Below are 13,203 nucleotides of genomic sequence, written 5' to 3'. Positions count from 1 at the left end.
AGTGTGGCGTCTGCTTGAGATTCTCCCTCTCCCTCTGCCCCTCCCCCTGCTCACGTGTGCTCGCTCTCTCAAATAGATAAATAAGTCTACAAACAAAAAACCTTCCTCCTCTGTAGACAGTCTGTTCATAACCTTTGCTATTTTTCTATTTGGGACTGTTTCAATTTTTCTTGTTGATTTGCAGGATTTCCAGTGGGAAGAGTGGACTATTCATCCGTTTTATGGAGGAACCACGGGCCCAGAGAGCCAAGGCTCAGCCTGCCCGACTGCAGCGCCTGGAACAGGGTGCCGAGGAGACAGCCTGTATCGGGCCCATCCCAAGAGGTGTGGTCCCCAGCACCAAGCCAACAGGTACGTCCACTATCAGGCTTAGCTGAAGACACACCTTCATCCTCTATCTGCTCTATGAAGGGGCCTTTAAAATCCCATCCTTGAGATGTCCGTGCCAAGGACTGAAGCATGGATGTTATCCTCTTCCCAAGGCTCCATGGTTGGCTGGTGTTCTCATCCAGGTCTGGGTTACTCAGAACTCTACACTTACAAGAGCATAAGCAGAATGTCGGGGGGGCCAAGGGCAGGGCAAGGGTGGGGAGACAAAGGCAAGGTGTTGGGTGAATACTGGATTATCTGCTGTGGGGGCACTGACAGGCAGAGGACCCCAGGGATTCAGGTTGGCCTGCCCCAGCCCACTGGGCCCAGCACCCAACCATGGGGTCTTGACCACAGGTGCCCATTGGCCTCTTGAGTTGGCTTGCTGAGCTCAAACCCAGCTCTGCCATCATGATATGTAGCCTAGAGAAGGTGCTTCCCCTGTTCCTGCCTTGGTTCCTCATGGAATTCCTGGGAAGAAAGACCTGCAGAACTCCCAATAACCACCAAATCCCAATGCTGTCTCATAAGAGCCTTTTCCGGGGAACGTGCACACTGCTCCCATAACTGGCCCTGGTGTGGCTGGGCCTAAACCACCTGCCTCGGTGGGAACTCAGGTTTGCCAGGGGTCCCTCCTTCCCTGACCGATGCTGCCTGCAGCTGGGGCTGGGCTACCTGCTTTCTCCTCTTCAGGGGCGACACAGATCACGACTCAGGGCACCCGCGTATTTCCCATCTGGAGAATGAAGATGCTTCCCAAGAGCCCCTCGGGCCAAGAGGTCCAGTCCCAGGTCCTGCCCGACCCACTCAGGATGCAGAGCATGTCCTGTCCTAGAGGGGTGCAGCCCCAGAGGGTCTGGGAGGTGGTCTCTGGGACAGTCTGGCTCTTGCTGGTCGGCATGGGAGAGGGTTGTGCTACTCGGGCCTCCACGCAGCCAGTGGAATGGAAGCATGCGAGCTGTGCAGCATGAGACGTCAGTGACCTCTTTATTTCTGGCTGTGTCAGTGGCTGCCCGGGACATGTAACAGTCAGAGTGGACACTGGGATGCAGGCAGTCACTGACCCTCAGGTTCACATTGACCCAGAAGGGGACATGCAGGGATGGGAATCGGCCAGGGGTCCCAGGACGTCCAATGCCTACTGTGCCAAGGGCCGGAGTGGCTCAGAGGCCCCAGACACAGGCGGGTGCCCTGGAGGTGCCTGGGCTCCAGAGGAGAATGGAGTGGTCAGTGCCCAATAAGTAAACAGTACAGTTTCAAACCACCTGGGGCCCCAGGCCTTGGGTGGGAGGCAGGGGGTGGGGACAGGCTCTCTTCTTGACTCTAACAAGACACTGGGCCTGGAGCTGACACCGGGGAGGGGAAGGGAGAGAAACCAGACCTGCCCTCTGCCAGGCCTAAGGTCCCCCCATCGTTGAGTTGCTGGGGCTGTGAGGACACGTGTAGAGGCCCCAGGGGAGTCCATAGCTCTGGTGTTCCTGCACAAAGCCTCTCACGGGCCTCCTTCCTAGGAGCTGCTTCAGCTCCGCTCTGTCCTCTGACGAACAGAGGTGTCTCCTCAAGTCCCTGGGGGCAGATGTCAGGTTAGGACAGGTATGAGAGCTGCAGAGCCCCACCACAGCTAGCCTGCTGCCCCCGCCCCAGAGCAGGTGACCCCTGGATGGTCCTCAGTAGGTCCCGTCCTCCTCTACTTGCCCAGGGCCCCCCGGGGCAGCAGCTCCACGTAGCTCAGGGCGCTCTGTAGTGACGTCAGGCAGTAGCCCTCCTCTCCAATCAGGTACCTGTGTAGAGGTGGGCACAGGCAGCACCCGTCACCTCCAGGGGACGCAAGGAGGCCTCCAGCACTTTGGAAGGTGTGTCTGCCCTCATGGGGCAGGACCTGGACGCTGAGGTCCCACAGGGGTGTGTCAGGGAGGCTGGGCTAGAGGACAGCCCACTGCCCAGGCAGATACTGCTCAAGGTATGCCCCCCCACCCAGTGCCTGTTTAAGCAGTATGCTGAGCAAGGGGTGGTGGGCAGGGGCTGGGACAGGGGACCATGAGCCATGTGCACAGGTGGACCCCTGACCTGGGAGCATGTGCCCAGTCCCCCATGCTGGCCCAACTCCAGCTGGGGCCTCCTACCCCTCATGGATGAACTCCTCCAGGGCAGCACACTCTGACACCAACTGGGGGAGACCACTTCTCAGCACCACAAACGACAAGATGGGCAGCAGGTCGTCGGCACCACTGTTGGGTAGAGGCAGGGTAGGCTCCGGGGGCCAGTATGGCCACTCAATCCCCAAAACCCTGCAGCCCCCGGCTTGGCCTCTGGAGTGGTCTTGGGCTTGCCAGCTGCTCTCCCTGTGCCCCTCCTGCCCACCTGCGTGGGGGAGTTGGGAGTGGACTCAGGTCAGCAGCGTTGGCAGCCACTACAGGCAGCAAGGCTGTCCCTGAATGGGAACCCTGTGCTGCAGAGCCCATGGCTGGACAAGGGGACACCCCCACAGTGCACGGGGGCAGCCTCAACCTCACAAGCTGGCCCTACAAGCCTGCCCACACCTGGGGAGCGGGACAACGGAGGGGATGGCCCACGTCCCGGGCAGCCTGCTGACACCTGGGATCGGAGCCAGGCACCTGAGATGCCCAAGAGGCATCTAGGGGAGCTAAAAAGGTGCCAAGGGAGGCCTTGCAGGGCACGCAGAACCCTGGCCCAAGGGGCCCACAGGTTGGTGGTCTCTGGGAAGAGCACGGGAACAAAGACTATGGCTTGAGTATGACACCAAACAGGAAGGCCTCACACGTGGTGAGCTCCTGCTCGTGGCCCTGCCCTCACCGCCCCAGGCACCTCATACCCGCAGGGACGTAAACCACCATACGTGTGACACCGTCCTCACTCCTCAGGCACCCAATGGAGAGAGGGAGCATGGGACTGCAGCTGGGACCCAGAACACGTTCAGCCCTAGACGTCTTACACCTACAGCTACTCACTCTGAAGCACATGGCAAACTGGTGAAGGGGGGCCCTCCACCCCAATCCTGCAGCTGAGGTCCTGTATCCTGGCCCTGGGATTGCTGGGGGTGCATCCATTTCGTTCTCCTTGGGTGGAGCTCTTCCCTGCTGATCTCATGCTCAACTCAGGCTTCTACCTGCCCATTACCCCCAGGCCCTGGGGTGTAGGTAGGTGCTAAAACCAACCCACCAGGTTCAAATGACAGATGTCTTCATTATAACACTGGTCTCTGGGGCAGGGTGGCAGCAGGCAGAGCCCCTGCAGGTGCCGAGGAGCTGCAAGCCCCAAGTGGAGGCCACGGCAAGGGGCTGCTGGCCCCAGGAGGGTTCAGATGAGACAGATAGAACCAGGCCTCAGAGATCCAGGTAGAGAAGACCCCTACCTCACCTCAGGAGAGTGGGGGCAGGGATGATGCAGGAACCCCAGGTCTGGGGGCTTAGCACAGGGAGCAAGCTCTTCACTGAGGCTGGGGCTGTTTCTCCAAGCACATGCTTCTGGGACAAGCAACCCTAAGTTTCACAGGTTAGCCAGGTGGTCCCTAACTCCTAAGAAGCTCTGCCCAGAGGGGTGGGAGGGCGTCATCCCATGGGGGCTGGAGCCCCTGCGGAAATGTGTACTCTCCTAGACGATGAACCTGGCAAAGCTCACTGGAGCAGCAGGGATTCTGGGGCCCAGGGGCCCAGAATCCAGGCGGAAACCTGAGGTCCCGGTGCTTGGGGCAGGACGGGAGGGCTCTCTCCACCCCCAGACCTCTGCAGGCAGTCCCCCACATGCTCAGTGCCCACCCCAGTCTGTGCACTTTTGGGACTCACATGGCTGCGGCACCCAGCTGGGGTCTGGTCTCAGGGGCAGCCTCCTGGGCCCGGTAGTAGTCCTCGGCACAGGCACAGATGACCCGCAGGACCCGCACTGTGGCACAGGAGTGAGGTCAAGAGAGGGCTGAGTGGAGCCGGTCCCCGGACAGCCCGGAGTCCACAACTCTCAGGCACCCAGCCCTGTCATGTCACATGTAGCTAGGCAGAGCTGAGAAGCTCCCTCCCGAAGGTCGTACGCTCACACCCCTTATGTCCCGTGAGACACACCCCCACGTGACAGGAGGAGGTCTGCAACTCAGGGCAAACACAGAGACTCCGGTCACCCTCTGGGATGCAACCTTATCTGACCATGTTCCCTCTTCTGTCCTTCCAAACTGCAACCCCTCACCGATGCACTCCAGCTTCTTCTGGGGGCAGCTCTCCAGGACCAGCAAGCCCAGCTCCTGGGCTGCAGCACGGTAGGGGTAGGCACCGGCTCCTGTGGCCTCCAAGTCCCGGGGGAGGAGCTTCCTGGGAATGCCTATGGTGGCTGGGGGTGCATTCCTGTAGAGTTCCATGCTCCTGCTCAGGGCAGCCTCCCGGAGGCGGTGCACACTCCTGGGACAGAGAGAGGCCAGGCTCAGCTGCCCAGGAGTCTCTGTCCCAGGGATGGAGGCAGAGCTAGAAAAGCCAGCTATACCCCTGAGTCACGGGGAGGGGGGTGGGGATTAGGTATCTGAGGGCGGTCTAAGAGTAAAGCACCAGCGGGAAGTGTGCCCCAGCGGTCATGGAGTGGAAGGCCCTGTGGGGACTGGAACTGTGATCATACCTATAAAGTGCCAGGAGCAGGGGCCACAGTGGAGAGAAGAAGGGCTCCTCGATGCAGGCCAGGCATCGGTCCTTGGAGGCGGCCGTATTCAGGCCTTCGAAAGCCAGGAGGGTCAGCGAGAGCAGCCTGTCTGCCGGGAGCAGAGCCGGCACAATGGCGCTGTGGGGACGGCTGGGCCCTCCAGCCCCAGGCTGGCAGCCCCTGGAGGTCATCCCCAGCCAGCCTGGGGTGCCCAAGTGGGCCCCACTCCTGCCCCCTCCTCTCCCACCCTCCTAGAGCCAGCTCAGTATGGACAGCGCCAGTGTTCTGGCTCGTGGGGTGGGGCTCTGTCTGAACCCCCCTCCACATCCCTCTCAAGCTCCCCGCTTCTGTGTCCATGGGGCCTGGGGTCCGTGCACCTAGAAGCCCCCAGAATCATGCCCAGCTCCCCTGAGGAACTAAGACAGGCTGAGAAAGGCAAAGGAAAGCCTCTTTCTGAAGGAGTTTGTTCTGTGGGAACCTGCAAGAACTTTAGATGTGTATTTAAAACAAGACCTGAGGCCTGGGGAGATGGGAGACCCATCCAGGTGACCTCAGAAGGCATTCCAAGTCCCCTGTTGGGACTCCCTCACTGGTTTTTAGAAAACTCTGAAAGCCTTCCTCCTTGGAAGGGACTTGGGAGTCACCAGCTACCCTAGGCGCTGACCCTTAGGGAATCCACACACTATTCTCAAAATGGAAAAGGCCATTGTCACCACCAGGCTGCACACACCTGATGGTCCTTGGTTTGGAACGACCCGAGTCCAACCCTGTGGGCCAGCCAGGACCACCTGGAGGCCAGAGGATCTGACAGTAGACCCTTCCCCAAACAGAAGGCTGGAATGGACCAGGCTGCACTTCCTGGTGCAGCCCAGTGAGCAGACAGCCGGTGGTGGGGGAGACCTTGGGCCCACAGCCGGCCCCAGCTGCTCTCAGAGCAGGCTTCCCTCCTGTCTGCTAAACACGGAGTTTGCCCCAGAGAAGGGTGGACAGAGCAGGCTCTGCAGATCAAGCCTGGCTGCCACCAACCAGAGGAGCCTGTCCTCCCCAGGGCCCATGCAGCCCTGTGAAAAGCTTTTCGTGGGGCACAGGCTTCAGAGCTGGAGCCGCCCCCTCCCCCCGCCCACCCGTCCTGCGGGCACGCTGGGCACGCTGGCCCTCACCGATGGCGTTGTGTATGTCCTTCACAGTGCTCTTCAGCTGCTCCAGCAGCGGCTCCTTCTTCACCCCCGTTGTTTGGGGCTCAGGTGGCCTCCCACGCCCCCGGCCCCACCCCTCAGAAGTAGCCAAGAAGTGTTCGAGGTCTTCAAAGGAGCTGTCTTTGCCCTGCACACTGGTCAAGCTGTGCGTCGAGGGTGAGGGAGGCCCAGCAGGGCTGCTGTCCGGCCCTCTGTCTGGGGGGGCGGTGTGGGGAGGGGGCGTAGGGGGACTGGCGTGGGTGCCATCCGGGGGCTGCGGGGCCAGGCTGGGCTCCGCTGGGGACAGCATGCAGTAGAGGCTCTGCGAGGGCCGGAGCCGCCGGCTTCCAGGAGCCAGCAGCCCGTCGGCGTCCAGGGGCAAGGAGCAGCATCCCGGGGCAGAAGCAGCACCCACGGCGCCCCTGCTCACGATGGGGTACAGCGCCCAGTACACTGCACACTGAAGCTTCTTCAGGAGCTGCGAGATGGGGTGGTCGGGAATGCTGCGAGCACAGGAAGAGGGTGGGGGTGCAGCGCTGTGGCCACACCCTCACCTGCTGGCCACCTGCCTACCATGCCCCACCGGACACATTTCAGAGGAGTGACTCTTGCAGCTTCCTTATGAGTGAATGTGGCAGATAAAGTCTGACCCACCCCTCTGAGAAGGTAGAAGGCAGCTGCTCAAAGACCATGAGGGCGGCTGGATGGGATGTCTGCAACCCCAGCCCTTCCGAGGGAGCCTGTGGGCACCCCGTACAGCCACCCCCGATCTCCTCCTCTGTCCCTTTCCTTTCTGATCCTTTCGTCTGCCTGACGTCAGGGCCAACCAGGAGGTAGGGGGGCAGAAGGCCCTGGTACCTGAGCAGGTGGGACACCAGGCTGGTCACTAGCGACAGGTCCCCTGGGCTCTTCTTGAGCTGGGCCCTCCAGTGCTTCGGCCACTCCTGCAGGGCAGGAGACTTTGGAGAGCATGGCTGGGTCCTTGCGTCCTTCCCCACCAAGGCTGCACCCCAGGAGACCAACGCCACACTGTTCGTGCCCCCCGGGGACGTAGGGAAGACCCAATGCCAACAGGCCCTGGGAACAGCAACCCGTGACAGCCCCACCCGCAGCTCCTGGCACTCACATGGTCTTGCTCGTACTCAAGGATGGCGGCATAGAGGGCCCGCTGCTCCCGCTCTTCCGGGGTCAGGGCGACTTGACTGCAGAACCTCCTGGGGAGAAGGACAAGGCTGGGAGCCTCAGGGCTGGGGGGGTGGGGGCGGAAGTCCCCACCAGTCCACTCAGCTGTCCCCAGGCCAGTGGGAGGAGACACACCTGTTGGCTGCCTCCTGGAGCCGTAGCCGGCGCTCCTCCATCTTCCTCTGCAGCTGGGGCAGCAGAGTCAAGGCCGTGTGTGGTGGGGCGGCCCCCCACTTGCCTGCACTGAGTCCCTGGGCATCTGGGAGGTACGGTCAGGCCACGCGGCGCAGAGGAGGCGGTGGCCTGCAGACTGGTGCTCACTCAGGGAATGAAGCAAGCCCTAGCTGCCTGGAAGGTTGGAGGGGAGCCCGTGGGTGCTAAGAGGAATAAGAGGGCCTGTGCAGAGGCAGGCAGAGCAGGAGCCGTCCCTCCAGCACATGCCTCTCTGAAGCTGGACGAATTCTGTCCCCACCCCAACGCTGGCACCTTCACTTCCCACCTCACCCCCTCCTCCCTCAGCTTGGGACACCAGGGACAGAGGGGAAAGGATACTGTCTCCTCCCGGGCTTTGGCGATCACAAGGTTCTCCATCATCTGCCGCTGCAGGGACAGGGTCTGCAAGGGAAGGAGAAGATAAGGCTTATTTCTCTTCCACCACCGACCCAGACCCTCCCTGGGACCTGCTCACCAGGGATGTCTTCTGCATGGCCTGGCTGGGGTCCAGACGGGCCATCCGTGCCTCGTAGGCGGCCTTCAGCTTCTGATTCTGCAGAGAGGCCTCCTCTAGAGGTGTCAGCTCCCTGGAAATAGTGAAGAGCTGCTGTCCAGGCCTCGGAAGCTCTGGAATGCTCTGGTGACCTGAGGACCCTTCCTGACTGTACCCTGAGACCAGAAGGTGAGCAGGTGGTCATGGGGGCAGGCAGGAAATGAAAAGGAGGGAGGAGGTCTGGGGTGGACTGGAGACCTCTGCCCTGCTGACCAGGACCTGCAATTGCTAAGAGTTCTGATTTTTCAAGAGAAGCTGGACATTGTGCTTTTTACAGATCAGTTATGCATGTTTGGCCAAGAATGTGAAACCTTTTAAAGGCATCGTGTGAGTCAAACAACTAGATGAGCTTGCCACCCATTAAAGAGAGAACCATGTCTGCCTGGTAGAAACAGTCATCAAAAGCTACCCCCCGCCCCCTAGCAAGACTTTTGGCCTCACAGGTCTTCATGCTTTCATGGTGGGAGAGGGTCAGTTGTGAGGAGTCCAACTGAGGAAAAATTTGTGCTGGGATGGAAGTCTTGTGCCTGGTCCTGCCCCAAAACTGCACATGCAGGAGTGAGGTGCCTGGAACCTCTCAGTGGCAGTGGCCCCCAAGGCCTGTAGCAGCAGGGCCAGGAGGAGCCGGGCCTTGTCTGTCCTAGTGCAGATTCTTCTGACTGACGGTGTTGTCTCAGTTCCAGAAACTCAGACCCTGTTAGCTCTTCATATAATGCCTCTCCTGCTTTCTTTCTTTTCTTTTTCCGGAACTCCAATAATTTTGTGTTAGATCTTCGATCCCTCTCTCACTTTCTTTTTTCTCTCCCCCTCTTTTGACTTATTCTGGGGATCTATTGACCCTTTAACCAGTTCACTCATTCTTTCCACAACTATGTCTGCTCTGTTATAAAATCAACCGCTCATTTTTATGTGCACGTGTGGACTTTTGCTGCATGACGTAATTTGTCATTATTGTTTTCAGTTAAGTTTTAGAAACAATTTCGGTATTATAGTTTTCATTTTCTTTCTACTTGGCTCTTTACTTGCTGGGTCAGATTTTATGTTTTTTTTTGTCCCCTGGCACTGTTATCAAATGTGCTTTTCACTTCTGTAAATGTAGAGAGCATGGGGTTTTGCTAGCTGCCCCTGAATACTTACATGCTGTTTCTGCTCTTACTCTCTAAGTTTCTGTTTTCTTTCTGTGCTTGCTTATCTCTGACTGCATGTCATTCGTGCACGTGCTTCTGTCCAGAAGCGATCTGCATCTGTTTTTGTCAAGCCACAAGTCTGTTTCCATACTCGGACCCATTTTAACTAAAACCATTGTGGTGAGCTCACTTTGCCTGTACTTCGAACCCAGGCTCAGCCCACCTTCCCTTGTGCCCCCTCTTACTTCTTAGAACTCTGTGACTCTACCACCTGAAGCTTCTGGAAGATCTCAGGCGGCAGGAACGGAGATAGTTTCCCCCCTTCATCCGAGTATACCCGGCGATGTCGGCTGGTAGAGGAGGGGCCAGGAGCAGCTGTGGGCATGGCTGGCTTCAGGTGTGTTTTCCCTGCAAGACGTACATAAGCAAGGGGTACCATGGAGTCCAATGTTCCACAGAGATGCAGACTTGTGGGGGAATGCCCTAGGGAAATCTGCTGGAGACCCACCGAGCTTGGCAGCTGTCGACTGGGCCCTCTCCAGACACTGCTCAGCCAGTTTCAGCATCTTTGAGGTGTCCGGGGCCACAGTGTCTCCACCTTCTGGGGATCAAGAGACAAGGAAGCTGGTCACCATCGCCTTTATCGCTAGACAGATTCTTGCTGAGATAAAAACAAGGACAAGCCCATCCTCTCCTCATCTCTGATCCCTCTGCAAGCCCATCCCCCTCCTCATCTCTTCCTCCTGGGTCACCCCGGCCCCTCCTCACCTCTGACCTCTAGGTCACCTCATCTCCTCCTCATTTCTTTCTTTTTTTTGAAAGAGTTTTTATTTATTTATGTGACAGAGAGACAGCCAGCGAGAGAGGGAACACAAGCAGGGGGAGTGGGAGAGGAAGAAGCAGGCTCCTAGCCCAGGAGCCTGATGTGGGACTCGATCGCAGAACGCCGGGATCACGCCCTGAGCTGAAGGCAGACGCTCAACGACTGCGCCACCCAGGCACCCCTCCTCCTCATTTCTGATCATCTGCTGGGCGTTTACTTCTTGATGCTGTGTGGGCTCTGAGCTTGGCCAGCCCAGCATCTGACTGTGCTGTCATCCTGGCTGGACCATCGGATCTCCCCCCACCCCTTCCTCCCTAACCAGGCCTTTTCTCAGCAAGCACTTTCCTTGTACTTACAGCCCCTCCTCAACGTGGGCCTTGTAGTGACCACGGACCATTTCACAGAGACAACTCTACCACCTATTTCCTGCCCTCTGGCTGTGCTTGACCCCACCCCTGGCACATCCCCGGGCCTTCTGTTCTGCATTCCCTCCTCTGGGGATCACTCCCATCAGCAGATACAAGCCGCCACTCAACATTCTTTCCCGGACCCCACCAGCCGTAGTTTCTGACCCACCTACTGCTCCCATTACAGCCGGCCTCTCACTGCATCCTATTTTAGCCCTCTGACTCCCACTGAAACTCCCCTCGCTTATACTCTCATGTCGAGCCCTTCTCTTGAGGGCTCCTCGACCTCTTAGCATCTCTCTCTTCTAGAACACCCCCCGCCCCAGGTATACTGCTGTGCCTTCCTCCCAGCCCTCAATCTTGGAGTGCCCAGAGCTCTGCTAAGCTCAGCCTCTCTGGGGCAGCTCTGATTCTGGTGACTGCCACCTCTCCCCAACCAGTGTGGTCCCACACCCAGCAGGGCACTCAGCACCTCAAGCCCAACATACTCATAATGGAGCTTTCTGTTCTTCCCACACGAGTCTGCTCCTGCCACCCTGGACCACCCCTCTGCATCTTACTGTTTCCCCCAGAAGTTCATTGTTACCCCCCTGCCCCACCAAACAGTGGCTCACCACCCCCTCCAGCAAATCTGTGAGGTCCACCTTTAAAGAACATCCCCAAGCCCTTCACTCCTTCCATCTCCAAGTGGTCCTATCACGGCTGTCCTCACTGCGGGAGCCTCCTGGAGGCTCTGCTTCCATGCTGGCCTCCCTCCCACAAAGCCTCTACAACCTTCCCCTTACAACAGAACGACCCCAGTTCCACCCAAGGCCATGACTGCCCCAGTTGCACCTACACTCTCCTGTAGCCCGCATCCACTATCATCTCAGGGCCTTTGCACATCTCTCTGCTGGGAGTGTTGCCCCCAGTCCCTGACCTTTCTGCAGCTCACTCCTTCCTGGGCTGGTTTTCAATGTCCAGTCTCTGGTTATGCCCCATCCCCTTTCCATCCCCTGACAGCACCCATCCCTTCCTGCTCCCACATCACACTACGACAGCTCATGCTGAGTGCTCACCCATCCACCTTCTGCTAACAACCAATGGGTAGGACACAGGACGCCCCAGGCCTGAGAGCCACCAAGGCTAAGTTGTCCGTCATTTGTTCGGCACAGGAAGAGTGGTGAAGCTGAGAGCGGTACCTTTGGTGGTTTCCACTTCTTCCAGCAGCACCTGGGAGATGTAGTGGACGCTCCTCAGGTATTCTGCATACGCCTCCTGTGCGCCGGGAAGAGAAATGGCAGGGGTCAGGCCAGGAGGGGCAAACACTTCCACCATGCCTGCCTCGTGCTCTTGTGGGAGACATAGACACGGTGCTTGCTCATCTCCTGAATGTCACCTGAGACGTGGAGCCTGAGGTAGTTAGCTGGTAGTCCCTCCAGGTGCTCAGTAACGTCCTGCACAGATAGTAACCCTCTTCTCTTGCCTTGAAGGGAAACAGTGCCCAGCTGGACACCCGTTCCCCCCGCTCACTGCCTGTCCCCAGCACAGGAAGAACTGAGATTCTCCTTCAGAGCGCGCCAGGAAAAGAAGCCCTCACAGTCGCTGTCCCAGTTTACTCTGCAACAAGTTTCCTTCCTGGGCAACTCAGGGGCTCTTTAGTCAATGGCTTAAAAAAGAAACAACTTTCCTGGGAGGTTACTGAGGGACTGATGTTGCAAATCTCAGAATCACTTTCTGGCTTGGGTTCTGGGAAATCCCTCTCCTGAACCCCCTGAGCACGCCGCAATCTCCAACACCAGAATATTGCCGCTTTCCAGGGTCTGACCGTCTTCAGGGTTCCGAGTCAGAGCACAAGGCACTTGGAACTACCGCATGACATCTTGTGGCATCTCGGGTCTCAAATTAACCTTCTTGAGGTCTACAGCTCCGAGGTAAGGATAAAATGGATTCCAGAAAGGATTTCTGGCCTGTGGGGGCACCTGCGGTCCTAGAAACCTGACTTGGGAAAGCAGCACACGGAGGAAGCAGGATGCTTTAACGGGGCATAGGCGGCCCCTCCTGTCCGTGGGTAGTCCGCGGTGGCTCAGCCTGCTTTTCCAGCCGGCCGCCACCCTCTGGATTGACACCCACTCTCGTCACAAGCCACGCTACCCTGCCCGCATTGCCTTCCCCACCGGCGCGGCTGGAAAGACGCTTCACCAATGCGCCTCAGTTAACCCTTCGGGATTCTGCCCCTTTGGGGAATCCGACTAAAGCTACAGTGTCTTCCCAGAAAAACACGCACCACAAAGGGAATTGCTGGCCAACTAGATTTTGGAGGGCTGCTTCTCGAATCCCTTACAGATAAACCCGGTTCTAATTCCCGTCTTCGCAGACGGAAAACAGGCCCGGAGAGCGCTGGGAGCTGTCCAAGGTCGCAGCCGACGCCCGCGCCCCGCGCCCCCGGAGCCGCCGGAGGAGTCCGGGACGGCGCCCCCGCCCCCGGTCCCCGGCAGGCTGCCGCACTGGGGGCGCCTGGGGCCCCCGCGGCCCCCGCCCCCGCCTCGCTTTGTGTCGCCTCACCCGGGGCCGGTTGCCGGTGTCCAGTTCGATGGCGCCGTTGGCCAGCTTCATGGCGCACTGCAGCGGCTTCACCGCGCCGTCCCCGGCCGCAGCGGCCATGGCGCCGGGCTGGGGAGGCCGTGGCTACGGCGGTGGCAGCGGCGGCGCCGGCGGCCGAGGGCGGGACAGGCGGCCC

The 13,203-nt window shown here is 59.0% G+C and overlaps 1 protein-coding gene across 4 annotated transcripts; it reads right to left on the bottom strand.

Moving 5' to 3' along the window:
* Positions 1–1,330: 1,330 nt before the first annotated feature.
* Positions 1,331–13,200, bottom strand: VPS9D1 (VPS9 domain containing 1). Of its 4 annotated transcripts, XM_040633122.1 has the most exons (16): positions 13,029–13,195; positions 11,666–11,741; positions 9,763–9,855; positions 9,500–9,662; positions 8,050–8,161; positions 7,914–7,976; positions 7,497–7,549; positions 7,306–7,393; positions 7,038–7,123; positions 6,165–6,682; positions 4,984–5,113; positions 4,564–4,772; positions 4,173–4,269; positions 2,493–2,597; positions 2,065–2,150; positions 1,331–1,935 (listed from the first exon to the last, which is right to left on the bottom strand). In XM_040633122.1, the coding sequence occupies exons 1-16, from the start codon at positions 13,125–13,127 to the stop codon at positions 1,928–1,930; spliced, it is 1,986 nt and encodes a 661-aa protein (XP_040489056.1). In that variant the 5' UTR covers positions 13,128–13,195; the 3' UTR covers positions 1,331–1,927. The 4 variants fall into 4 exon arrangements, with proteins under 4 accessions (XP_040489056.1, XP_040489055.1, XP_040489058.1 ...); XM_040633121.1 differs by having other exon boundaries at positions 1,331–2,150; XM_040633124.1 differs by lacking the exons at positions 11,666–11,741; positions 13,029–13,195 and adding an exon at positions 11,543–11,639 and having other exon boundaries at positions 1,331–2,150.
* Between the last annotated feature and the right edge of the window lie 3 nt (positions 13,201–13,203).

This window comes from Ursus maritimus, unplaced genomic scaffold (assembly GCF_017311325.1).
Source record: "Ursus maritimus isolate PB19 unplaced genomic scaffold, ASM1731132v1 scaffold_19, whole genome shotgun sequence".
NCBI classification, from domain to species: domain Eukaryota; kingdom Metazoa; phylum Chordata; class Mammalia; order Carnivora; family Ursidae; genus Ursus; species Ursus maritimus.
This window is presented reverse-complemented; position numbering and strand designations above follow the sequence as displayed.

Excerpts from the sequence above, each read along its gene's own strand:
- VPS9D1 (XM_040633121.1), bottom strand. The coding sequence starts at position 13,127 with ATGGCCGCTGCGGCCGGGGACGGCGCGGTGAAGCCGCTGCAGTGCGCC. Across the intron at positions 9,856-11,665 it reads AGAAGTGGAAACCACCAAAG|AAGGTGGAGACACTGTGGCC; the intron begins GTACCGCTCTCA and ends CTTGATCCCCAG. Across the intron at positions 7,124-7,305 it reads TTGAGTACGAGCAAGACCAT|GAGTGGCCGAAGCACTGGAG; the intron begins GTGAGTGCCAGG and ends CCTGCCCTGCAG.